This window comes from Entelurus aequoreus, linkage group LG16 (assembly GCF_033978785.1).
Source record: "Entelurus aequoreus isolate RoL-2023_Sb linkage group LG16, RoL_Eaeq_v1.1, whole genome shotgun sequence".
In the NCBI taxonomy this organism is placed as follows: domain Eukaryota; kingdom Metazoa; phylum Chordata; class Actinopteri; order Syngnathiformes; family Syngnathidae; genus Entelurus; species Entelurus aequoreus.
The window spans coordinates 24,530,033-24,556,125 of NC_084746.1; the positions used below are offsets into that span (position 1 = coordinate 24,530,033).

The 26,093-nt window shown below is 43.8% G+C and overlaps 1 protein-coding gene and 1 long non-coding RNA gene across 16 annotated transcripts in view; one reads left to right on the forward strand and one right to left on the reverse strand.

Moving 5' to 3' along the window:
* LOC133630739 (uncharacterized) overlaps positions 1-26,093 on the forward strand; it is a 123,511-nt gene that overhangs the window by 13,603 nt on the left and 83,815 nt on the right. For 4 of the 8 annotated variants that reach the window (XR_009821325.1, XR_009821327.1, XR_009821326.1 and 1 more), the window contains exons 4-11: positions 466-656; positions 6,934-7,247; positions 7,332-7,534; positions 7,942-8,137; positions 10,323-10,469; positions 13,441-13,616; positions 17,870-17,939; positions 20,614-20,799. This is a non-coding gene — a long non-coding RNA (uncharacterized LOC133630739). Of the gene's footprint in view, positions 1-465; positions 657-736; positions 1,641-6,933; positions 7,248-7,331; positions 7,535-7,941; positions 8,138-10,322; positions 10,470-13,440; positions 13,617-17,869; positions 17,940-18,126; positions 18,213-20,613; positions 20,800-20,910; positions 24,291-26,093 lie in introns of those variants that run through there. The other 4 variants (XR_009821331.1, XR_009821332.1, XR_009821328.1 and 1 more) reach the window with 4 other exon arrangements.
* The window catches only part of greb1l (GREB1 like retinoic acid receptor coactivator), a 133,750-nt gene that overhangs the window by 13,434 nt on the left and 94,223 nt on the right, over positions 1-26,093 (reverse strand). For 5 of the 8 annotated variants that reach the window (XM_062022442.1, XM_062022448.1, XM_062022444.1 and 2 more), the window contains exons 3-27: positions 20,626-20,785; positions 20,340-20,513; positions 18,564-18,740; positions 18,300-18,476; positions 18,084-18,206; positions 17,803-17,925; positions 15,827-15,964; positions 15,619-15,744; positions 15,101-15,238; positions 13,446-13,631; positions 11,895-12,194; positions 11,690-11,818; positions 10,311-10,445; positions 9,954-10,151; positions 9,702-9,882; positions 7,939-8,128; positions 7,324-7,460; positions 6,915-7,257; positions 6,727-6,842; positions 6,424-6,656; positions 4,788-5,332; positions 1,220-1,331; positions 988-1,152; positions 759-898; positions 518-679 (exon numbers count right to left, since the gene is read on the reverse strand). In XM_062022442.1, the coding sequence (XP_061878426.1) occupies positions 518-679; positions 759-898; positions 988-1,152; positions 1,220-1,331; positions 4,788-5,332; positions 6,424-6,656; positions 6,727-6,842; positions 6,915-7,257; positions 7,324-7,460; positions 7,939-8,128; positions 9,702-9,882; positions 9,954-10,151; positions 10,311-10,445; positions 11,690-11,818; positions 11,895-12,194; positions 13,446-13,631; positions 15,101-15,238; positions 15,619-15,744; positions 15,827-15,964; positions 17,803-17,925; positions 18,084-18,206; positions 18,300-18,476; positions 18,564-18,740; positions 20,340-20,513; positions 20,626-20,782 (4,605 nt within the window). In that variant the 5' untranslated portion in view covers positions 20,783-20,785. The remainder of the gene's footprint in view (positions 1-517; positions 680-758; positions 899-987; positions 1,153-1,219; positions 1,332-4,787; positions 5,333-6,423; positions 6,657-6,726; positions 6,843-6,914; positions 7,258-7,323; positions 7,461-7,938; positions 8,129-9,701; positions 9,883-9,953; positions 10,152-10,310; positions 10,446-11,689; positions 11,819-11,894; positions 12,195-13,445; positions 13,632-15,100; positions 15,239-15,618; positions 15,745-15,826; positions 15,965-17,802; positions 17,926-18,083; positions 18,207-18,299; positions 18,477-18,563; positions 18,741-20,339; positions 20,514-20,625; positions 20,786-26,093) is intronic. The other 3 variants (XM_062022449.1, XM_062022447.1, XM_062022443.1) reach the window with 1 other exon arrangement.

Sequence of the window (26,093 nt, forward strand, 5' to 3'; positions counted from 1 at the left end):
CCACCCCCCATCTAACGCCGTTGACGCGAATCCCTTAGAGGTGATGGACGGCTGGGCAGCGCCTGAAGAGCTGCAGGCTGCCACCGTAGCCCCCACTCCCTCCCCTCTGTTGCAAGTCTCGAGATGTATGTTGTAATATGTATATGTGCTTTGCTATGGAGGTTTTTTTTCCCATTCCAAGGGGCCCAGTCTAGATTGTATTATTTTTCCTCATCCTCCCCCCGCGTTTACCTTTTTCCCATCTTTTACGGGGCGCCTTGTGGCGACCCATCAGCGTTCCTGTTCTGTAACCCTGTACACTGTTTGTTTGTCTAATTTTGAACGGGTTGGTGCTGAAAACAAAGTTTTGTTGCACTTGTGCAATGACAATAAAAACCTACCTACCTAACATATGTGAACAATAACTATTTCTGACAGTGTCGGTTCAAAGTGAATAAAAAGCAGTATTTTTTTTTCCCCACTTAGATTTAGCTGGTGTGCCTAATGAAGTGACCGGTGCAGGTGTTTACCAACCAACCTTGGTGGAGATCAGAGGCAGACGCATGCTCTCCAGGTGGCTTCCCTGTTGACTGAAGACAAAGTGCTGCTCCTTGTCTTTGGGAATGACAAACTGGAGCTGGACCTCCTCCCCCAGCATGGACGAGCAGAAGGTGAAGGTATGGAAGGTGCACTCTGACAGCTGTGACACACACACACACAAAGATAAATATTTAAACATGTCGGGAATGTTTGGCAGAGGGTCTTTGTGGTGCACGAACCTGTGCGGCGGGGCTGGCGTCACAGTAGTGATGACACTGCTCGCAGTGATGAAAGGCGTTGTGAGCGGCGTACCGAGTGAGTCGAATGGACTTTGTCTCCTGTTTGGCTTCTACTTGGCCCTTTTCTTCTTTTTTCATATCTGATAATAAATGAAAAAAAAAATCCTACGTATTGCAACGCATCACATTTAAGGAATTTTTGGGGTGTATCGTTTTTTTTTGCACTCACCTCTCACTTTCAGCTTTGGCATCTTGTCAGAGTGGACTGGGCTGGCCTTCCTGAACTTGGAGTCTCGAGGGTTGGGGTTAAAGGGCAACTTGCGGATGTCTTCGATGTCAGGCCACTGGGTGCTTACAGGGGTCACGACCTCGGGTGTCTCTGCAGAGTTAAAGTCTTCCTTCCAATCAAACATCCACTTTCTCCACTCAAAATTCTGCATCAATGCGTCAATGATCTGTACCTTCAAGTTCGTCTTCGTCTTCCTCCTCATCAAACACGTCCACCTCCAACAGTCTAATGAGCATCCGAAACAGGATACGTAAAAATTGGAGGTAGGCGCCGGTTTTTCCCACCTGGACAGGGGCAATTATAAGGAATTTTAGCTTTGTTTGACAAACATGGCATGCAAGTTTACTGTATCATGTAGCTAAATAATGTAACAAAAATATTATGGATCTTTTTAAACAAACTTTAATAAGAAGGTGCCCTGGAAAGCAATTTTACTCTGTGCTATGACTGCTATAAAGATGAAGCCAACTCACTTGTATTGCTGTTACCATTACTTACAATCACAATAATAAACTACAAACATACCACAAAATATCCCATATGCCATTCTTTGGATTTCCTCATGAATTCCAACATAAAAGTGGATCAAATATTAGGGTCTAATTGAACTAAAATAAATTGTTAAAACCAAATGCGGCGATTGCAAACTACAGTCGTCACCACCACAAGATTGGCTTCACTCTAGCGCTGCAGCTATAGGTTATTTTAGTAATCAACTAATCTATAGATTAGTTTGTTTGATTTATTGAGTAATGGAATAAAACACTTAATAATAGCCTTATTGCATATTTTGGGAAATAGTTGAAATAAACAACAATGTTGCTGCTTGCCATAACCTTTATTCTTTTATTGTAATACATGCACATCATCAACTTTGAAATTGCACTTTTAGAATGTGTGCATTAATAAAAACTTGAAATGTCCTTATTTTTGAAGGTAAAGCACTGTATTTTTCAGTGAAGATAACTTTAAACTAGTCTTAACTTTAAAGAAATACAGTCTATACATTGCTAATGTGGTAAATGACTATTCTAGCTGCAAATGTCTGGTTTTTGGTGCAATATCTTCATAGGTGTATAGACGCCCATTTCCAGCAAACATAGTGTTCTAATGGTACAATGTGTTTGCTCATTGGCTCAGAAGGCTAATTGATGATTAGAAAACCCTGGTGTAATCATGTTCACACATCTGAAAACAGTTTAGCTCGTTACAGAAGCTACAAAACTGACCTTCCTTTGAGCAGATTGAGTTTCTGGAGCATCACATTTGTGGGGTCAATTAAATGCTCAAAATGGCCAGAAAAAGAGAACTTTCATCTGAAACTCAACAGTCTATTCTTGTTCTTAGAAATGAAGGCTTTTCCACAAAATTTTTTGGGTGACCCCAAACTTTTGAACGGTAGTGTATGTTCGTACATTTTAAGTTATGGGAATTCAATGCGGTCTGAATTTTATTAATTGCACTCATTAAACAATTAATCTAAGCTGTGTTCTAAATGAATTAATCGTTGCAACTCCCTTTTACCCTATCCCAGATTTTTTTTAAACATACAAAATATATTTTATGGCCTGAATTAGGCATTTTCAAGCATAAAATTGGTTAAATAATCTAAAAATATTGATACTACATTAGTATTGGCCAATAGATGAAACCAAAGAGCGCGCTGTTCAGTATCGTGGTTACTGATTGGCTCATCTTAAGGTAGCATTCAGTCCTGCTTTTATGAGCGTATTATTGAATATGTCTTGAGTGCACTTATGAGGTTAAAATCCATATTTAAAAGTTTTTTATGTTGTAGATATGAAAATATTAGATTTTTTATTTTAAAAAATCCTACTTTGCCAAAATGTATTTTCAACATTCAGGCCCAGGACCAATTAACAGCGATAACAAGGGTTTACTGTACTGTACTTTACATCGACTATGTCTTACAAATTAAAGTTTATATGGCAAGCATGCAGTCAATCTTGCAGTTCCTAAATAGATACAGTTGGAATTTAAAAAACAACAAACAGAATAATAACCCTCTTAGAGTGGAACTGATTGTTTTAAAATGTTGCCTATCATTCACAATCCTTATTTAAGACAAGAACACATATGTCTTTCTTTTTTTATGCATTCTAACTAGTAAATAAACGCTTGCAAGAGGTGGATAACAATGCAGGTAATAGGAATTTGATCTAATCTACCTATAAAGCCCTCTAAAAAAACATCCAAAAGCTCCTACCAACGTTTTATACACACGCTGTGTATGTATGTATGTATCTATGTATGTAATGGAGTAACAAGCACATTCATTATAACATGTACCGTAATTTCCGGACTATAAGCCGCACCTGACTATAAGCCGCACCAGCTAAATTTAGGGGAAAATACAGATTGCTCCATATATAAGCCGCACCCGACTATAAGCCGCAGGGTTTTGATGTGTAATTAGCGTAGTATATAGGGGTTCCTGCTACCACGGAGGGGATTGTCGGGACAGAGATGACTGCTTGGGAACGCAAAGCGTCCCATTTATTAACAATAAATCTTTCAATCATTCAATCAAACTTTCACATCTTTGACATGGCGAACGGCATTCGTGCAGAGTACAAATAATACAACGGTGCAAAGTAATACAAAGTGCTCGTCTGTACGTTATCAAAATAACCAGCCTACCGGTATATGAAAAGTCAGTCTTTAATCATTGTGTCATCGTCTTCCTCCTGCGTACTAAAACCACCCAAATCCTCTTCGTCGGTGTCGGAGAAGAACAGGCCGTAAATAAGCCGCACCCTTGTATAAGCCGCAGGGACCAGAACGAGGGGAAAAAGTAGCGGCTTATAGTCCGGAAATTACGGTAATATTTACGTAATTTGGTCTTTTTAAGCATTACGGCAGCGCATTGATTTTACAGAGAGCATCACATCGTTCGCTATTTCATTTAACAATAACCACTACCTGTACATATCATGGCAGACTTTATGAGAGCCAACAACGACTACTTTGGGACAAATGATGTCTAGAACCTTATATTTTTTAGCCTGAATATACGGAGGATGACCTACACATTTGAGAAGCTGTGTGATAAGCAGATCCAGCAAGTAGCACTATTTCTAAGTGCTTAACAAGAAATACAAGCTACAAAGACAATTAAAAAAATCACTCCCTGTACAACGTCTGCTCTCAGTGGGATGCTGACTGACGGGATGTTTATATCTTTCAGCAATAGACTTGTGTCCCCCGACTAGCGTCTTGTCGGGTATTCCTAGCGATGTCTTCAAGGTTAAATTGAACGTCAAAGTTGGTCAACTTTTCGGTTTATGGCCACAACCTTCTGCTATACAAGTGAAAGGGATGATTTATTATCTAGAATTAACTTTTGACCAACTCACAGAGGCAATATGCAGCAGCTCAGTATAGCATAAGCTAGTTAGCGCTCTTTGATCAGTGCACTGCTAATAGTATGTCCTCTGCGTTAGCGCTTATAACAACAATGTTGCTAACACTTGGTTATTAATGTGCAGGTCATGACATGTATTGTTCGTGGTTTTCAGATTTTTTTAGAGGGCTTTATGGGCGCAAAAGCTGACTCTTATGAGCTGTATTTTACACTTTAGAAAACACAAAAAAATAGTAAAAACATGTTCTTGTGTCACATTGGGATTGTGTATGATAGACAACATTTAAAAAAAGAGCAGTTCCCCATAAAAAAAAGTATTTCTAAAGATTTTCATTATTATAAAGTGTGAAATTACCTGTGGGGGTCCACTGAGCAGAAGACGTCGAGGGTGCGGCACAGGTGGAGCTTCGTAATCAGCATGTTGCTGCCTGGCAACGGTCCACTGTCGGTAGTAGGTGCTCTGCTGCTCACTCTGCAGGCTCGCCGTGATGGGGGGCCTCAGAGGGCTGTTCCAGGCCACGTCGGCATGTGGCAGCAGGGAGAAGGAGCACAGCTGGCTCCCTGAGTCGCCCGCCAACAGATTGTACGCCGCTCGCGACATGATGACTGTCCTCGGTGAAACGCGGGCGGGCTTCGGGTTGCGGCTGCACTGCGTGGACTGGCTGGGCCGTTGGGTGGAAGAGGAGGACGGTGATGGGGACGAGGAGGATGAGCTGGAGTAAAGGGAGGCCGGGGCTTTGGAGGATTTGGGAGGGTTACAGGAGAGCTGGCTTCCCATGGAGTCACACTCCTGCTTGAAACCTGATGTGTCTGCACCCACTGGTGTACAGGTAGACGTGGAGGGCTTCTGCAGGGAATCTGTGGCGTCTGATGAACTCACACCGTTTTCTACCAAAGAGCCTAAGAGAGTAAAATTGTAAATACAACCGGAATTAAATGTAAAGAAGAAAGAAACATGCAAACATTTCTAAACAATCTTAAAAGTACTGCTATATGCCTGTGTTTTTTTTATTTAATACTAATGTATTTTATTGTGTTGTGTAATGCAGTGTTTTTCAACCAATGTAAAGAAGAAAGAAACATACAAACATTTCTAAACAATCTTAAAAGTACTGCTATATGCCTGTGTTTTTTTAAATTTAATTCTAATGTATTTTATTGTGTTGTGTAATGCAGTGTTTTTCAACCACTGTGCCGCGGCACACTAGTGTGCCGTGAGATACAGTCTGGTGTGCCATGGGAGATTATGCAGTTTCACCTATTTGGGTTAAAAATATTTTTTGCAAACCAATAATTATAATCTGCAAATAGTGTGCCGTTGTTGAGTGTCGGTGCTGCAAAACAGAATGCTGGACGACAGCAAAGACTTACAGTGTGTGGAGCAGAGACGGCGTCTACAAAGTACATCCGTACATGACATGACAATCAACAATGTCCACACAAAAAAAGATAGCAACAACTTCCAATATTCTTGATCGCTAAAACAAAGCAGGTGCAGGGAATAGCGCTCAAAGGAAGACATGAAACTGCAACAGGAAAATACCAACAAAACAGGAAAAGCCACCAAAATAGGAGCGCAAGACAAGAACTAAATGTATGCGCACGGGAAAACACCAAAAAACTCAAAATAAGTCACGCCGTGATGTGACAGTAGACTTACTTTGAGACAAGAGCTATAGTGCTGCATGGTTGGTTATGGTTTAAATTCATATCCAACAATTGCGACACCGACTTTTTATTGTCTACTGAATTCATTTTTTAATGATTCCTGCTGGTGGTGTGCCTTTGGATTTTTTCAATGAAATCAAAAAAGGTTGAAAAACACTGGTGTAATGTATTGTGCTGTTGTGTTCATCTGTCTAAGGACTGTGGATGGAAATTAGCATCCTTGCTAAAATCTGGCATATTTACACAACATCTTGTGTTGTGTTCATAAATGTGCATTGTGCCTTGAAATAAATCAACTCAAACTCAAAGGGACGGCGACCCACCAGAGGTCCTGGTTGCTGCGCTGCCATTGCTCTGAGGTCGCTCCAGCTCGTCTCCGTCATTCATGCTGGCGGTGGCTTTCTCCACGTCGGACTCCCGAGGGCCCGGTGTCTTTTTGGGCTCCTTGGCCACCCCCATGGAAACGTAGGTGCAGGCCAGGCCCACCTCCTGCTCCAGTGCCGTCCGCGTCAAGTAGCTGGAGTCGATTAGGCGAAGGTCGCTGTACTTCAAAGACCTGAAAAGTGGAAATTTATTTGAAGTCAACGGAATTATACACTCAAGGATTGTTAATAATAGGGAATTACCTGGGGAAGGTCTCTCCAAGAGGGTCTTTCCCCGTGAGAATGACAATACAGGGCAGACCCTCTAGATCCTCGTATGTGAGCGGCACCCAGTCTTCATTCTCACCGCCCCGCCATGTCTTCAACACACACACACACATATAATAACTATTCTAATGGAAGTTATTAACAATCTCAGAGTGGCTCCTCACCCGTAGGCGATTTGTGAAGTTCCTGGGCAGGTTAAGTTCGGAAGCAGGGCTTCCCAGTAGCACGGCGAAGCACAGCTGGAGGCCCAGCTTGTCCCGCACGTCTTCCAGCCGCTCCCGGGCCAGCATGGCCAGTTGCAGCGAAGGCACGCGGACCAGCAGCATGTGGCCCCGCCCCTGGGAGCCCTCCCTGCCGGGGGCGTTGATCAAGTCCTCCACCATGGCCAGCGTCTCCGGTGTGATGTGGTCTCTCAGGGACGGCGAAGAGGTGAGCGCCATCATGGCCTCTGTGTACTGCTGGATGAGCAGGTAGCTGCGAATCACCATGCTGTGCAGGTGCGGGTGTCTGGTGACACGGAAAAAAAAAAAACATTAGTCATTTTATCGTCATTATAAAGTTGTGACTTCTGACCTCTGCAGCAACGTGTGCACCATCTTCTCAAAGGCATCGTCGCAGCGCAGGATGGGGCTGGCCACGCCCCACTGCAGGGATCTGCTGTAGTCCATCAGGCCGAAGTAGACCAACTCGCCAGAAGAGAGCACTCCTTGCTGGAAGATGCAACAAAACACCTTATCTATAATCAGTAATGGACCAAAAATAGCTCGCTGTCTCTTCCAAGGAGGTGATTGGCATTTACAAGTAGGCCAAAGCAAAAACTTAAATAATAAACTATCTTAGTCAACTGGGCCAACTGTGTGTATTTTATACATTAAATTTGTCAATAGAGTAATGCATGCATCTTAATGACAAAGGTGGTTGTTTTTGAAGGTGTAAAATTTGATCCAGATTAGCGTTTTCAGGCCTTTCTGTGAGTCTTACTGCACAATAAAATACATCACAGCCCATGTAGGTCAATGTTAACAATACATCTGTGATTATGCCCCACTTCCACCTTTATTACCAGAATGTACGTGTAGTTTATGTCCACTAGGTGGAGCAGTTGTATGACAACTGTGCTGTTATAATCAGGGATGCTTATAACACCATGGAAGCAAAACAATAACAGTGTGGTGAATTGATCCTCACCAGGCTTTCATTGGAGGGCCAGTGCACCTCGTTGTGGACGCTGATGCGTGACTGGTGCGTCTGCAACGTGTACGGGAAGCAGCTGACCTGCAAGACCAGCAGGTTCACCGCCTCCAGGACCTCCTGGCAATTGACGACTCTGTCAGCCAGACCCTGCAGCTCGCCGTGGCACACAGAGCCCGACAGAGCGCTGGATACGGTAAAATAAAGACTCTCGTTTGTATGTCACTTACAAGCTTGCACTTTTTAAAAATACAGTCACAAATGACCGGGATGTACACTATATTGCCAAAAGTATTTGTCCACCCATCCAAATGATCAAAATCAGGTGTCTTAATCACTTGGCCCGGCGACAGGTGTATAAAATCAAGTGCTTAGGCATGGAGACTGTTTCTACAAACATTTGTGAAAGAATGGGCCGCTCTCAGTGATTTCCAGTGAGGAACTGTCATAGGATGCCACCTGTGCAACAAATCCAGTCGTGAAATTTTCTCACTCCTAAATATTCCAAAGTCAACTGTCGGCTTTATTATAAGAAAATGGAAGAGTTTGGGAACAACAGCAACTCAGCCATGGGAAGTGGTAGGCCACGTAAACTGACAAGAGAGGGGTCAGCGAATGCTGAAGCGCATAGTGCAAAGACTTTCTGCACAGTCAGTTGCTACAGAGCTCCAAACTTTATGTGACCTTCCAATTAGCCCACGTACAGTATGCAGAGAGCTTCATGGAATGGGTTTCCATGGCCGAGCAGCTGCATCTAAGGCATACATCACCAAGTCCAATGCAAAGCGTCGAATGCAGTGGTGTAAAGCACGTCGCCCCTGGACTCTAGAGCAGTGGAGACGCGTTCTCTGGAGTGATGAATCACGCTTTTCCATCTGGCAATCTGATGGACGAGTCTGGGTTTGGAGGTTGCCAGGAGAACGGTACATTTCGGACTGCATTGTGCCGAGTCTGAAATTTGGTGGAGGAGGAATTATGGTGTGGGGTTGTTTTTCAGGAGTTGGGCTTGGCCTTTTAGTTCCAGTGAAAGGAACTTTGAATGCTCCAGGATACCAAAACATTTTGGACAATTCCATGCTCCCAACCTTGTGGGAACAGTCTGGAGCGGTCCCCTTCCTCTTCCAACATGACTGTGCACCAGTGCACAAAGCAAGGTCCATAAAGACATGGATGACAGAGTCCGGTGTGGATGAAGTTGACTGGCCTGCACAGAGTCCTGACCTGAACCTGATAGAACACCTTTGGGATGAATTAGAACGAAGACTGAGAGCCAGGCCTTCTCCACCAACATCAGTGTGTGACCTCACCAATGCACTTTTGGAAGAATGGTGGAAAATTCCTATAAACACATTCTGCAACCTTGTGGACAGCCTTCCCAGAAGAGTTGAAGCTGTAATAGCTGCAAAAGGTGGACCGACATATTGAACCCTATGGGTTAGGAATGGGATGGCACTTCAAGTTCATATGTGAGTCAAGGCAGGTGGCCAAATACTTTTGGCAATATAGTGTATCCAACACAACAGCTGTTTGGATTTACAATTATCAATTCTTAAGCAGCCTTGGATTGGATCGTGTAAGATTGTGTGTCTATGCTAAATAACACCTGCAGAAGAGCATGGAAAATAAAACTCAATGACCTGACCAGCATTTATGCAAACTTCGAGGTCGTTCCATTGTATTTGTTAGCCTTCTTCCTCTCTCCTCCTCTAGAGGACAAGGCCAACCGTGCAGCCATAACAACTCACAAGTGTGTCTCGTACCTCGTTAGGTCAACATGTGAGTTGTCGTGGATGAGGACAAACAGCGTGTAAGGGTTCTGTTTGACTTTCCTCATGAAAGCCTCCATCTTGCCATGCACGTCGGTGTCCAGTCGCACTACGTACTTGTCGCATTTCTGCTGGGCCAAGCAGGATTCCTCCATACCTAAGTCCACCAGGACGCCTGTGGAAAATAGGAGGCAATGATAAGACACTTCCTACTACGGCTGCATGGTCACCGCTTTGGCTACGTACCCGAATGTCGGATGCGCTGTGCCGTCTGGTTTACCAGAATGTGAGAGGGCGGGACTAAAACCAGGAAGTCCACTTTACAAAAGCGCCCCAAGTCGAGGTTCTGGCTGCCTGAGTCAGCGATGGAGCAGACCTGGGAGAGGAGGCGACGGGCCACGCTCAGCTGGGTCGGAAAGATCTGGAAGACCTTACTCAGCAGATCTGACGTGGGAAACAAGGGAAAGATACAACCTTATAAAATCTTCTTTTAATGATTCTTGAAACATGTCAGATCAAATTAGGCCTATTCTAGAGGGCGGGTATTAAATATTGCCTCACTCTGTGCTCCAAAGTCAAAATTAATCCTGTTTAGTTCCTCACCTCTGTCTGTAGGTGGTGACATGCTGGCAGCCTCCTGTGAGTGGATGTAGTCAGTGACATCGCCCTGGAAGGGCTGGATGACCTGGCCTTTCCGTCGGCGCTGATACCGCACCAGCTGCTTGTCCAGATTGTCCCCTGTGAAAACAAGCAGTCCCCATGGTAACACACACAGACACACACACAAGGCGCCACACAGCCACGAGCGAGGCAAATGTTCAGCCGGATGCATAAGAACATGAGCACAAACACACACACAGTGGCATGAATATTAAACATCGGTGTGTAACACTCATGCATGACTAATGATGATAGTGAGCAGATTTGATCCACTAAGAATATTCAAATATTTACAGCTGTAAAAACTAACTAATTAACTAACTTTGTGTCTGCTGGCTTGGAAGATGTAGCGTAAAACCAAGTTCAGTCCAGATCTGATACAGTGCAATTCAAATTTGATACAACAATCACAAATTATTAAAATGTTGAATCAGATTAATTACAGTTTTCAAATTAATTCGTCATGATTATTCACCATTTGCAATTGTGTCTGAAATATTCCCATTACCAGAATCGGAATCAGAATCCGAATCAGCTTTATTGGCCAAGTATGTTTAAAACACAAGGAATTTGACTTGGTGGACTGTGCTCTTTCTGTTCAATGCAAGAAACAAAGAAAACAACAATTCACTAAATAGTACTAATAACCAGAGATGTGAAACTTACAAAAGCTCATGATTCGATTCCGATTCCTGGAGTGACGATTCGCTTCAATACAATTATCGTTTCAACAAAGTTCTCGATTCAAACCGATTTCCGCAATATCATTTGGTATAACAATTATAATAAAACCTTTTTAAAACAGGTTACAGGTTACAAAAGCTCTTCTTGGCTGCGGATGTATGACTTACATACTCGGCAGTCACTTTCCACATGAAAGTTTGGAGTACTTTGCCATTACTTTTTGGGACTTATTTTGTAACATCTGTTTTTTGTTTTGGTTCGTAATGCTGTTCTTAACTGCAGTGTATTTTGATCTGTAATTAGTCCTTGTAAGTGGGAGTCTTGGTTTCTCTGTTTTGTCTTTAGTTAGCTCTATGCACCTTTCTGTGTTTTTTTTAAACATTGCTTTGTGTGAACAGATTATTTATTATGAATATTTTACGATCCTACACGCAGCCATGGTCTTGCATTCTGGAGTAAAGCTACACCAAATCATCAAATCATGTGTGTTGAGTACTTCAAAAATGTATTAGATAAATGAGTTAGCTCTGGTAATAACATTTAACAAATGAAGATTTTCATACCTCAGATTATGTTGGAATTTGTTGTTCTTATGACAAGTATTGTTATCTGTTAGAGTGCAACCAGTTATCACTTACCTAGAGAGGTGGTTTTGAAGTGAGATGCCAACACACTGACTTTCCCTGTGATGAGCTCGTAGCTGATTTCCTTCAGGAACTCGTTAGTAGTCAGCATGCCCTCCGCCAAAGCCCGTGCTTGGTACTTCCCTTTGTGGTGCAAACATGTCATGTTAGATGTCTTGGCATGCAAAACAATAGTGAAAAAAAAAAAAAAGAAACATACCTAAGACCAGCACGCAGAACTCGCTGTTGTTCATTTTAGAGGCACATATGATGACCACGTAGATGGGTAGCGACTGCTGGTGGTGGGGAACCTCGCTGAGGGCGCGCAGTGACTCGCAAATGCCCTCCCCCAGGGAATTATGGGTAACCACCACTTGGACGGTGCCCCCGGAGACGCTGGCCTCCAGTCGAGCCAACCAGGGCAGTTGGGAAGGGGAGATGGTGGGACCGCCGGGGCAACAGAGCATGGCCTTCAAAACGATTTGCTCTAACTCCTCCCTTAGGGGGATCTGCTCTGGGCCTGCAAGACGCACCAAAATACGAGCATGACCCAAAAAGTTAGGTGAGGAATTGCTTTTTCGAAGCACATGTGTGACGGAGGCCAGCCAGTCTGGCTGGGCCATGTGTACGTTGGTACACATGGCCCTGGGAACCTCAAGAACAGAGTTGGCTACCAGGTTGACAGCCCCGGCTTTGAGCTCGGTAGCTAGAACCCTTGTCTCTCAGGCCGGCAACCCAGGTTCGAGTCCCGGATTGAACAGAAAAATCAGCGACTGAACCACGCGGATGACTAGAGGAGTAACAACTGAGTGATATATCGATACATTAATTTACACTACCGTTCAAAAGTTTGGGGTCACATTGAAATGTCCTTATTTTTGAAGGAAAAGCACTGTACTTTTCAATGAAGATAACTTTAAACTAGTCTTAACTTTAAAGAAATACACTCTATACATTGCTAATGTGGTAAATGACTATTCTAGCTGCAAATGTCTGGTTTTTGGTGCAATATCTACATAGGTGTATAGAGGCCCATTTCCAGCAACTATCACTCCAGTGTTCTAATGGTACAATGTGTTTGCTCATTGGCTCAGAAGGCTAATTGATGATTAGAAAACCCTTGTGCAATCATGTTCACAAATCTGAAAACAGTTTAGCTCGTGGTGATGAGGGGACAGATACTGTATGGCCGAGTCGGGGAACTTTATTTAGCAGGTAAAATAATCTACACTTAAAATGTTTGTTACATTACTTTGATTGAAAGTTGCTTGAATATTGAAAATGTGAGCAGAAAATGTTTCCTCTTGTAATTTCAACCTGAAGTGTTGGTTGCACTTTATTCAAATAAGATGTGAACGCATTGGCCATTAAGTGTTGTTTACTTGCTTGTTTGTATCCAAATTCATTCATAATTAATTCCCTTACAAGAAAAAACAGGAATATAGGAAACTTCACCTTCAATGTCCAGTATCCGCTATGTATGTCACAGTCACATTTTATTTATTTTTTTGCTAAAAAGTTACTGAATCAATTTCAACTCAATGAATCGTGTCATATTGTATCGTTCTGAAAAAATCTCTAAATCGTATCGGCTACCACAAATGTTGTTAAAACTAATCGTTACACCCCTACGGGTTACACATGCACGCACTACTAACTTGTGTATTTGTTTTACTGGGTGGTGTTTAAACAAGAGTGAGAGGTCAGTACCCTCGCTAGCCTGCAAGTATAGTACAGAGTGTTTATCCTTTGTGTGTCTTCTGCAGCTCACCTAGACGTGCCAGATACTGCAGCGTAAGAAGAATCATGGTCTCCACGCTCAGCAGTTGGCTGCTGCTCAGGCCCAGAGTCTCCAAGGTTTTCTCCGTCAACTGGCTGTTCTTATAGCAGCCCACCAGCAGTGGGCTCACCACCAAATCCCCAATGTTGCCGTAGAAATAAGGTAAAGTGCCGTGCCCTGGAGAAACACCGTTAAACAATAAAGTAAACAATGCAGCAGATGGGGGAAGTAATGCCGCAAGGGAAACTGCAACTGTGTTAGGTCAACATTACTTTCCTATATTATGTAATATCGACGCAGCAAAACACGAGTAAGATGAAGGAGAATGAGTCTCCATTGTATTAGTGTTATCCAAGAGGAGACTGAGGGCACTGCATACAATATAATGCAGGGCCATTCATCTGACAGGTTCATTTCAAAACTTGGGAGACAAAGACTTTTTTCACAAAGTCATAAAAACACTAAAATGTTATTGTTGTATAGAGCAGTATTTCTTAACCACAGGGCCAGAGACCGCTGTCAAGCCACAAGCGCTCCCCAGAGGGCCGCCAAAAAATATCTTGTAGTTGTAATACACTTTTCCACCACTTGTGGCAGTAATGTCAATATCAAACAGAAGAAATCAGGAGATAAAGTCATTTCTTAAGCACAAAAATTATGAGTAAAGTGGTGAAGCTATATTTTAATTTTAACTGAATTTTTTGGACAGTTTAGTTAAGAAACATATTCATTATAAAAGTAGTTTATTTTAGCACAACAATAATTGTATGTAAATGTATTGTTTGTCAGTTATTTATGAGTCCCTTTTTATGCCTTATATTTGGTTGGTGCTTAGTTTTTCCAATCAGCCTGACCTAAGCCTAAGGTTTATGTGTTAAATAAATAATAATCTTTGTTATTAACACATGGGTTCATATCATTTGGAAAAGGTTGTAAAATAAGTAGGTTAGATATAATCATTGAATACGATTAAAATCAAGAGAAAGATTACTCATTTTGTGTTAATATTTGAGCGGGCTCCGGGCCCCTTTTTCGTGGAAAAGGTTAAGAACCTCTGGTATAGAGCAACTTAGACCACTATAAACAAATTGGCAGATCATTGCATTGGCATTTTAATCTTGCTACCAAATATTAAACACTGGGGTCCAAACTTGCTCAAGGCACCCCTAATCATCTCTTTTTTGGCAGTAACTTATTTTCATTTTCGTAATGTGATTTATGTAACTCAGGTGTGTTTCTGTAGATTGTTTACCTCAAATGCAGTCAGTAGTCATTTGTTCAACTTCTTTTGTTATACTAGTAGTTTTTCTCAAGATTACATTTAAGGTCTTCTCTTTTTCATCATTTGTGCTATTCAACTAATAGCCCGCGAGTTCAGTTAAAAAAACTTGTGAGACACAGCAGATTCTTAAAAACACAAGAATTCTGTCATAGAGATGATCTTTGACTAGTTTTTTTTGCAGATCGTCCTTAAAAACAGCAGCGAGCGCTGATAAATAAATAGACCAAACTCAAAATAATAGTAAAGGGATAAGTCCGGCCCCCCGGTCCTTAGCTTTCTGGAAATGTATCCCCCCCAAAACAACTTTACAATATATTTCCAGCATGTGTTGATATGAATACAAGATGGAAAAAGAGTCGGGTACCAATGAGAATGACAGGGCGAACTCCTGCACAGTTGAGTAGGTTGTCGGATACAATCACCGTGCTTCCAGCACTGACAGGCTGGGGCTGGATGACACCCGGCCCCGGTGGCTGAGGAGTCGGTCCCCCCAGTACAGAACCTGTTTGTACAGTATACACAAGCGTAACAATACTGTGATTAGCTGCTGTATAAATCAAGTGAAACACATTTGCGAGACAATTAATGTGCAATGATGGCATGAGCATGATCACAAATATATTGGATACATTCTCTTTTGTCTCCAGGTTACTCTTAAATAATTTGTAACTCTCCAGTAGCTCAATCTCCATGGAGATCAAATCATCCCTAACGACCCCACAGAATGTCAGTGATGTTGTTTTGTCGTCATCAAACCAGACCTAGGAGAGCTTATTAACAAAATAGCCTGAGCACGTCCGCAAACATGACATACGATCAAAAGCAGACACATGAGGGTCAAGCTGCAGTCTGATTCATGCGGAAGCACATTCATACACCAACCTGGAGAGCAGACGATGGGCCTGATTGCTGGCACAGGGACGGCCGTGGGAGGGACTGGCACAATGGAGCTGGGATGCCAGCTTCGATGGCGCTTCTTGGGTGGGCCGGAGTTCATGGCTGAGGGCACTTAAAAACAACATGAACCTATTTTAAACACAAAAACCAACAAATACTGGATTGTCTGAACTGGAGGAAAGGAAAGCTTTACCCGGACTGTCTCCCAAGTCAGATGTTCGATAACCTTGACTTGGAGGTCCTAAGGTAACCTGGGAGGGGCTGAGTAGAGGAGGACGCCCATCAACACTCAAGCCATTGGTCGGCCCGTTTACCCTCAGCGCTGTGGGAACTGGTAAATCATATGGAAAATCAAGTTAATATTCTCCTGAGAACCCATTTGTTTTTGGTCAAGTTATTTTGTCAGAGTTACACATTTCTGAAAAAAACAAACAAGCTGCCAAACCCAAATTTCCACTGCAGAAGACGCTGACTCTCAGGACGATACAAGCCACAACATTAGGTACACCTGCACAATCCTAAGAGATGGAAAAAGTCTGCCCTCTATAGATAGAACTATGAATCCAAGGCTGTAAACAACTACTAAGTATATCAGCGTGCATCTCCTATCTTTAAAGGGGCCCTATTACGTAAAAACAACTTTTCTTAACTATTGATATCTGTTTTTGTGTATTTGGGCTCCCCATAAGTCCTGAAAATGTGATATCAAACCATCTTGCCGTCTTCCAAACTTGCTACAAACGAGCCAACTAGGATTTAAGAAGTGACATATTTTCCCTTAGTTATGTCAGCGGATATTTCCTTGTACGGTAAAGGTTTACCCAAAGAGCTTTGTGTGAGTCTGCCTTTTTTATCCAGTTGTAGTCAATAAGTTCCTTAATTTTCTCTATCCTCTTTTTAAGGGGTAGACTGGCTCGTACATGCACATGCATGCTAAAATCTGCCGCGGTAGCCATTTCTAATAAAAAAGTAGCCTATAGTTCTCACGTATATCTGTTGGTAGACTCGATATAGAAGCGCTAAAAACTACAACATGGCTGATGGGAAAGAGATGCAGTTGAAGGGGGCTTGGCGTGGAGGAGGGCTTTGACATGTGAATAAGACCGCCCACAAAACGGCACATTCTGGAAAGACAGTTAGAAAGCGACTTGAAGATGGTCTGTAAAACATAATTTATGCAAAAATTTGACCAAAACACCACCATTAAATGTTATGTAGACCACAAGGAAATGTTTTAAATGTAGGAAAACAATTATATCTTTAAGCAGATTTTGAGTTACATTATTTGTGTAATTTATCACACTTTTCATTTTTGAATAATCACAGTAAATTACTTAATGCATAATTTAGATTATCTGTTAAAAAAAGACCCCATTATTTTGACACAAATGTAATTTTATTGTGGGAATATCATACACAAACATTTTTTCTAAGATTTTACTTGAATGCATGTCATTTATTTGGTCAAAACCTTAGTACCATCAAGATTTATTTTGAAGGGAATTTTGCCAGTAAACACCCCAGTGAGAGTCTCCTCACTCACCCATGCACTGACGTCTGCATTGACCTTATCGCCGACCGTATAACAACCTGCGCCGCCTTTCAGGTAACCATCCGCGGTTAAGCTAAAGGAGCATGTACGGTAAAAATAAATTGCGTGATTAATTTTTGTTAATTAATGCAGTAAGTGTTTTTGATTGATCACATGTATTAATGCTGCTGCAATCATTTGTACTGTGAGGAATGCATGAATTCTGACTTTCTCTATTTGAACATTGATTGCCAATGACATCGCCAATATCATATTCACTGTGTATGCAATACACAAAACATTGATAATAACATTTTTGTGTCAGTATCACACAACCTTGTAAAATGGGATAATAAATAGCAAAACCTTAAAAAGTCAATACAGCATTCTTTCCTTTGGTATGGATCAGTGTGTATGTGTATGTGTGTGCGTGTCAAAGCAATCCATAGCAGAGGTTCGTCTCTATGGTCAACTGTGACTCCATCTGTCTTACACAAGGACCAAAACAAATATTCCCTTGTAGCTAAGCAACTTTTCAAATAAGGGCAAGGCCACTAAAGTGACATTCACATGCAGGCCTAAATCCCCAGTAATGAATGCTCCAGACCCTGCATGTCATTGTCATGAGGCTTCTTCACCTATTGGTAGGGTTTTGTTTCCATGTGTGGAGGCCAGAGGCTTGATGAAGCTGCACTCTCTGCTCAGGTCCTGACTGCCAAAAGAGACGGAAGAGGCTGACGTCATTCTGGTTGGTGGAGAATCTAATACCAGGGGGGTAAGTGGAAGGAAGAAGTTAAAGTTAATTCAAGCCTCTAAGATACACATTCAATGCTTCAATTCAATCCAATGCAGTGCAGTTCCACATTAGACTGCGGAGGTGTACCTAATGTTGTTTCCAGTAAAGTGTATTGCGGCTCACCTGAGAGGGAGAAGGGCGATGAACCATTTCCGCTGGTTCCTAGGTTTTCTTTACTACTGACCGAGGAGGAGGAGCTGGGTTTGGACGTGGATGCAGAGCTGGAGAACTGACGTGTTTTACAATCTGAAGGCAAGTCGGCAAACGGCAACAAAAGAAGAGTATTGAAATGTGTGCTTCTTTGTCTCAGTGTAGTCAGACGGGGGTGTTGCTTGCTACCCTTCCAGCAGATGAGGGGTCCTTTGCACAGAGCACCCTGAGAGTTCTTAACCAGGTGATACTTTAAGTGCTTCTGCTTCTTGGGCTGCGTGGACAACTTGAGGTTGATGTGGTTGGAGAACTCCGTAAAGTACCTGAAGCCCTTCTCGCCACAGCCCACGCAGTTCCCTGAAAAACCTGACGGTCCGGAAAAAAAGGGAAAATTACTGTTGAACAAGATGCTGTCAGTTAGATGACACAACAGCTATCCGGGATCACGCTGACCTAAAAGTGCATTTTTCCCGTTCTCGTCCGGCAAAAATCGACGGTCCACAGCGCACACCAGGATGTGCTCAGGGATGCTGGGGGACTTGGCGCCGACCAGCTCGAAGCCCTTTGGCACGTCAGTGGGCTCCGTTACCATGGAGACCAGACGGAGATCCTTGCCAGCCTGGCAGAACCCTGAGTAGGACGCATTAATTCATTTAAAAATACTCTCATTTTGGTAAGGATGAGAAGCAGCAGTGGTATCAAAGCTTGTATGTCCTCCCGACAACCAGTGTCCTCTTTAGGGGCTATTTGGAACATTTGTGATTTTGACAAAAGATAAAAAAGAAACATCACAGAGAACACTGGTTCTCAGGAGTGCTACAGCTGACTTTGGGCGAGAGGCGGGGTACACCCTAAACTGGTCGCCAGCCAAAAGCAAGACACCTACAGATACGACAAACAACCATTCACAATCACACCTATGAACACTTTCAAGTCCCCAATTAAGCTTACATGCAGGTTTTCGGGACTTTGTAGGAAGCCGCAGTGCCCAGAGAAAATCCCTGCAGACGTTGAGAACATGCAAACTCCACACAGAGATGCCGAGGCACAGACTCAGACCATTGATCTCTTGGCTATGTGAGGCCAACATATTAACCACTAGGCCACTGCACAGCCAGATATCCTTTCTATATCCTCTAGAAAACCAATGTCCTCCACAGCAAACATTTGATTTTGGTCAGTATACCCACATTTTGGAAAAATAACATTGCTATTATGCAAAACCTAAACTGGTGTCACAATGTACTGAACTGGGCTTTTACTTGGTTTGGTTTGCTGTCATTGTTTTTTTTTACATTCTATTTGGACAACAGGATCACAATCAATTTTATTTATTCTATTGTATTTATAATCTATTCCTATTATCGAAGCTATTATATAGCCTACTATATTTATATTATATTTTATTTAAATGAGTATGTACACTACAGTTCAAAAGTTTGGGGTCACATTGAAATGTCCTTATTTTTTGAGGAAAAGCACTGTACTTTTCAATGAAGATAACTTTAAACTAGTCTTAACTTTAAAGAAATACACTCTATACATTGCTAATGTGGTAAATGACTATTCTAGCTGCAAATGTCTGGTTTTTGGTGCAATATCTACATAGGTGTATAGAGGCCCATTTCCAGCAACTATCACTCCAGTGTTCTAATGGTACAATGTGTTTGCTAATTGGCTCAGAAGGCTAATTGATGATTAGAAAACCCTTGTGGAATCATGTTCACACATCTGAAAACAGTTTAGCTTGTTACAGAAGCCTCAAAACTGACCTTCCTTTGAGCAGATTGAGTTTCTGGAGCATCACATTTGTGGGGTCAATTAAACGCTCAAAATGGCCAGAAAAAGATAACTTTCATCTGAAACTCGACAGTCTATTCTTGATCTTAGAAATTAAGGCTATTCCACAAAATTGTTTGGGTGACCCCAAACTTTTGAACGGTAGTGTACATACTGATGTTCTTTTGGTAATCAATGGGCTAAACCTAGGACTTCAGGTAGTACATTTCGTGCCGCCTCATGTGACAGTAAGGGTCCTTGAATAAATGCCCACTGCAGAGGGCGCTGGATCTCATGAGCGGTTATTAGAAAATGAGTCATATTTGGTACTATAAGGATCAGAACCATATTTGCTACCTTAAGGTATGTAATGTAAGAATGCTCTGAGAAAGATCAGTCAGAAAAGAAGACAGCTTCCTGTAAAAAGGCCTTGTAGTTTGGGTGGATTACCATCCAGCGTGCAGCAGCCGTCTGGCGCAGGGCCCTGCAGGTAGGGGAGCGGGGGGCTGTTGCTTTCCTCGTCCTCCTCCTCTTCCTGCTCCTCCTGGTCGTTGGAGGAGTGGCTGTTCAGGAGCTCGTGGCCGGGCAGCTCGCCACTTTGGAGTTCAGCTTTTGGCTTCACCTCTGGTAGAAGATTAGAGATGGTGTCAGATTGTTGACAGCCTTCTAGCCTTTGTCCTGTGAGAGCATGTAACTTCAATGGCATCCTCCAACTTTCCCACAGCACTCCACTGACCCTCCATGTTGCCGGGATACGACTCCGGCTTCAGGTAGAGCTGCGTGAAGATGGGCTGTGGATCTCCGCTGCTGGAGCGCAGAGATGCCTCGATAGAATTGTGAAGAGCCTCTTCGAATCGAGCAGACTTCAGCTGCCCGGCGTATGAGTTTCCCATGATCTGAGGAGTAAAAGGTACATTTCTGAATTAAACTACAAATGCATGACGACCACTTCCACATGATGGGCCAGGTTGATATCTCTAGGCTCTTTCTGCTCACTGTGCTGCACCCCCTCTCCCTCAAGGAGGTCCACCCTTGGACATCTGTCAGGCCTTGTGTGTGGGCTGAAGGTTGGTGGCATTCTCAACATGTGCTCCACTAAATATGCGTGTGAAATTTGGAACTCCCATTATTTACAAAAACGGGGGTAGCTCAGGCACCAGCTAAAACAAGACAAGAGCTGTGTCAAAAAATCTGCCTCAGAGTTTTATTACAGTAGTTCAAGTTCATTTTGTAAGTACAATATGTAGAATATAATTTGTATTGTATGAACTGTTTCTAAAATATTTTCCTTCTACTATAGCTAAATTGATAATACAGTCATTCCTCGTTTATAGCTGCTAATTGGTTCCGCGTCTGAATGAATTTCCGCAAAGTGGAATCAAATATTTTCATAGCCAGAGCATAAAAATCCTTGTTTATGACATTCCAAATACATTCTTTAACATTATGAAAGCCCCTTAGATGTAAAAATACATCCATATTGTCACATATACAAACATTTAATCCAATATAGTAATGTGGGCTGAGACTGAGCCTATCAGTGGCAACGATACTGAACAGCGCGCTCTGATTAATTTGGTCTCATCTAGAGTCCAATACTACTGTCTGTCCTGCTGATATTTTTTAATTCATTCAGCCATAGTTTATGATTAAAATGCTTAATTTAGTCAAAAAAAATTTATAAAATGCTTTAAGAAAATCTGCTATGGAGTAAAGCAGCATACTTTGAAGTGCGATGTGGTGAGGGATGACTATTGATTTTTGATCAAGTATAACCAATAGCCTTGTGTATCATAATCTAATTTCAGTTGATTTCATGCCAAATATATAAATATATGTTTTAAACAGTTGTATTTTTAAAATATTTTTATGATTATTCATCATATCCTCTTCATCATTTGCTAAGTAAATTGAGTATTTTTTTTTAAATATAGTGTAAAAGATGAAAGTCCATAATTATTATAATTGGTTTCATACGTGCAAAAAATGTAACTGTCACATGCTAGCAGCACCAGTTTTACAATCAATCAATCAATTAATCAATCATAGTGTATTTATATAGCCCTTAATCACAAATGCCTCAAAGGGCTGCACAAACCACGACATCCTCGGCTCTGATCCCACATCCGGGAAAGAAAAAACTTAACCCAATGGGAACAATAAGGGAAGATTATTACAATACATTTTTAAAATATTATTTTTCTTATATTCCATCCATCCATTTTCTACCGCTTGTCTCTTTTGAGGTCGCGGGGGGTGCTGGAGCCTATCTCAGCTGCATTCGGGCGGAAGCCGGGGTACACCCTGGACAAGTCGCCACCTCATACCAGGGCCAACAAAGATAGACAGACAATATTCACACTCACATTCACACACTTATTTTAATTAAAACATTTTATGGATTTATGAGAGATATTAGCTGAATGCGTCACACACAGATTAGATTAGAAAATCTGATTGGTAAAGAGTTGCTATATGTGTAACACTCAGCCAATCATCAACTACAGTAGGGAAGGGATTCATATGGTCTCATTCCTGGGTGGATCTCACATGAAAGGAAGAGGCGATGGGGGTTAATCATTTTGCAATGCAGTCTGCTGAAAATGACGGAAAGCGGCCCCTCTGCATAGACACTGACGCTGTGGTCAAAGTTGGAATTGCCATAAAACACATTTTGAGTTTTTCAACACTACTGACGTCTGACGGCTAAAGTGAATAGTGCACCCCCCAATTTGTCATGTTTCTTGGGGCCATCTTAATCCCCTTCCTATACTGTTGTAGCGAGTAGTTAAGCCCACACAGATATTTAACATTTTTGACAAGCCCCTCTGCCCCACGCCTGGACAGGTTTCTCTGCGTTTACCTAAGAGCCAACCTGGGGAGGAATCTAAGCAGGCCAGACAAAAGACAAGATTAACAGTGGCTGATTGTGCTGTCAGAGAGATAAGCAGCTTAACAGAACCACACTACAGTATTTAACTGATGCAGGAAGGTGACTGCACGCTGAGACAAAGACAGATGGACTAAAAAGAAGGAAAATTAAGGCCTGAGGGTGTTTTTAAGCAGCCACTGCCTGTTCAATTGTGAAGTCAAAAAAGGGCTCCGGAGGCCTGTTTGGCCCCAGCTGACCCTCAAGCCCCAGTGGGCAGATTTGTCATTAACCTCCTTGAACGCGCACAGCGACCTTTCATCACCTGCGTGGCTTAAAACAAAGCGTCACTGCGGCAGAGACCGTGCCAACCGATGTTTTAGAGGTGTCGTTCGGCCGCCAGCCGAGGCGATCTGCGCTTGATGGATCACGCGTTTGCAGTAGCGAGGTACTTCAAAGACGGTGGAAGACACAAAAAAGGTGGGGTGTTGGATGTCAGCCAATCAGAGGAGCAGTCAAGGTCGTTTTCTTGCTTCTGGGTGGCGGTGACAGATTGCGTGAATGTGACCCCGTGGTCAAAGCAGGACTGTTAAGTCACAGAGAGGAGGCGCACTTTCAGGATCTCTCCAAACAGCAGTGGGTGCAAGTATTACCAGGCCAGCTGCTTTCCAGCCGAAGGGAAGTAGATAATATGCCAATATACAGCAAAGTTTGGCGCAGGACCATTAGAAGCAGGAAAATAACTTAACTGGGAACGCTGCGGTACTTTATAAACAGAGGAGTGAAAGGTCGGTGAAGTAAAGTTCCAAAGACAAAGGCAAGGTTAGCTCACCACTACAGTCATTGTTGTTGGTAAATACTGCAGTATTGCTACACATACATTGTACCACAGTCATGTATACTGAGTGCAAGTGTACCACAGTCATGTATACTGAGTGCAAAGTTAGCACCATCCATCCATCCATCCATCTTCTTCCGCTTATCCGAGGTCGGGTCGCGGGGGCAGCAGCTTAAGCAGGGAAGCCCAGACTTCCCTCTCTCCAGCCACCTGTCCAGCTCCTCCCGGGTGATCCCGACTCGTTCCCAGGCCAGCCGGGAGACATAGTCTTCCCAACGTGTCCTGGGTCTTCCCCGTGGCCTCCTATCGGTCGGACGTGCCCTAAACACCTCCCTAGGGAGGCGTTCGGGTGGCATCCTGACCAGATGCCCGAACCACCTCATCTGGCTCCTCTCGATGTGGAGGAGCAGCGGCTTTACTTTGAGCTCCCCCCGGATGGCAGAGCTTCTCACCCTATCTCTAAGGGAGAGCCCCGCCACCCGGCGGAGGAAGCTCATTTCGGCCGCTTGTACCCGTGATCTTGTCCTTTCGGTCATAACCCAAAGCTCATGACCATAGGTGAGGATGGGAACGTAGATCGACCGGTAAATTGAGAGCTTTGCCTTCCGGCTCAGCTCCTTCTTTACCACAACGGATCGATACAGCGTCCGCATTACTGAAGATGCCGCACCGATCCGCCTGTCGATCTCACAATCCACTCTTCCCTCACTCGTGAACAAGACTCCGAGGTACTTGAACTCCTCCACTTGGGGCAGGGTCTCCTCCGCAACCCGGAGATGGCACTCCACCCTTTTCCGGGCGAGAACCATGGATTCGGACTTGGAGGTGCTGATTCTCATCCCAGTCGCTTCACACTCAGCTGCGAACCGATCCAGCGAGAGCTGAAGATCCTGGCCAGATGAAGCCATCAGGACCACATCATCTGCAAAAAGCAGAGACCTAATCCTGCAGCCACCAAACCAGATCCCCTCAACGCCTTGACTGCGCCTAGAAATTCTGTCCATAAAAGTTATGAACAGAATCGGTGACAAAGGGCAGCCTTGGCGGAGTCCAACCCTCACTGGAAACGTGTCCGACTTACTGCCGGCAATGCGGACCAAACTCTGGCACTGATCATACAGGGAGCGGACCGCCACAGTCAAGACAGTCCGATACCCCATACTCTCTGAGCACTCCCCACAGGACTTCCCGAGGGACACGGTCGAATGCCTTCTCCAAGTCCACAAAACACATGTAGACTGGTTGGGCAAACTCCCATGCACCCTCAAGGACCCTGCCGAGAGTATAGAGCTGGTCCACAGTTCCACGACCAGGACGAAAACCACACTGTTCCTCCTGAATCCGAGGTTCGACTATCCGGCGTAGCCTCCTCTCCAGCACACCTGAATAGACCTTACCGGGAAAGCTGAGGAGTGTGATCCCACGATAGTTAGAACACACCCTCCGGTTCCCCTTCTTAAAGAGAGGAACCACCACCCCGGTCTGCCAATCCAGAGGTACCGCCCCCGATGTCCACGCGATGCTGCAGAGTCTTGTCAGCCAAGACAGCCCCACAGCATCCAGAGCCTTAAGGAACTCCGGGCGGATCTCATCCACCCCTGGGGCCTTGCCACCGAGGAGCTTTTTAACTACCTCAGCAACCTCATCCCCAGAAATAGGAGAGCCCACCACAGATTCCCCAGGCACTGCTTCCTCATAGGAAGACGTGTTGGTGGGATTGAGGAGGTCTTCGAAGTATTCCCTCCACCGATCCACAACATCCGCAGTCGAGGTCAGCAGAACACCATCCTCACCATACACGGTGTTGATAGTGCACTGCTTCCCCTTCCTGAGGCGGCGGATGGTGGTCCAGAATCGCTTCGAAGCCGTCCGGAAGTCGTTTTCCATGGCTTCCCCGAACTCCTCCCATGTCCGAGTTTTTGCCTCCGCGACCGCCGAAGCCGCACACCGCTTGGCCTGTCGGTACCTGTCCGCTGCCTCAGGAGTCCTATGAGCCAAAAGAACCCGATAGGACTCCTTCTTCAGCTTGACGGCATCCCTCACCGCCGGTGTCCACCAACGGGTTCTAGGATTACCGCCACGACAGGCACCAACTACCTTGCGGCCACAGCTCCAATCAGCCGCCTCGACAATAGAGGTGCGGAACATGGTCCATTCGGACTCAATGTCCAGCACCTCCCTCGTGACATGTTCAAAGTTCTTCCGGAGGTGGGAATTGAAACTCTCTCTGACAGGAGACTCTGCCAGACGTTCCCAGCAAACCCTCACAATGCGTTTGGGCCTGCCAGGTCTGTCCGGCATCCTCCCCCACCATCGCAGCCAACTCACCACCAGGTGGTGATCGGTAGAAAGCTCCGCCCCTCTCTTCACCTGAGTGTCCAAAACCTGAGGCCGCAAATCCGACGACACAACTACAAAGTCGATCATGGAACTGCGGCCTAGGGTGTCCTGGTGCCAAGTGCACATATGGACACCCTTATGTTTGAACATGGTGTTT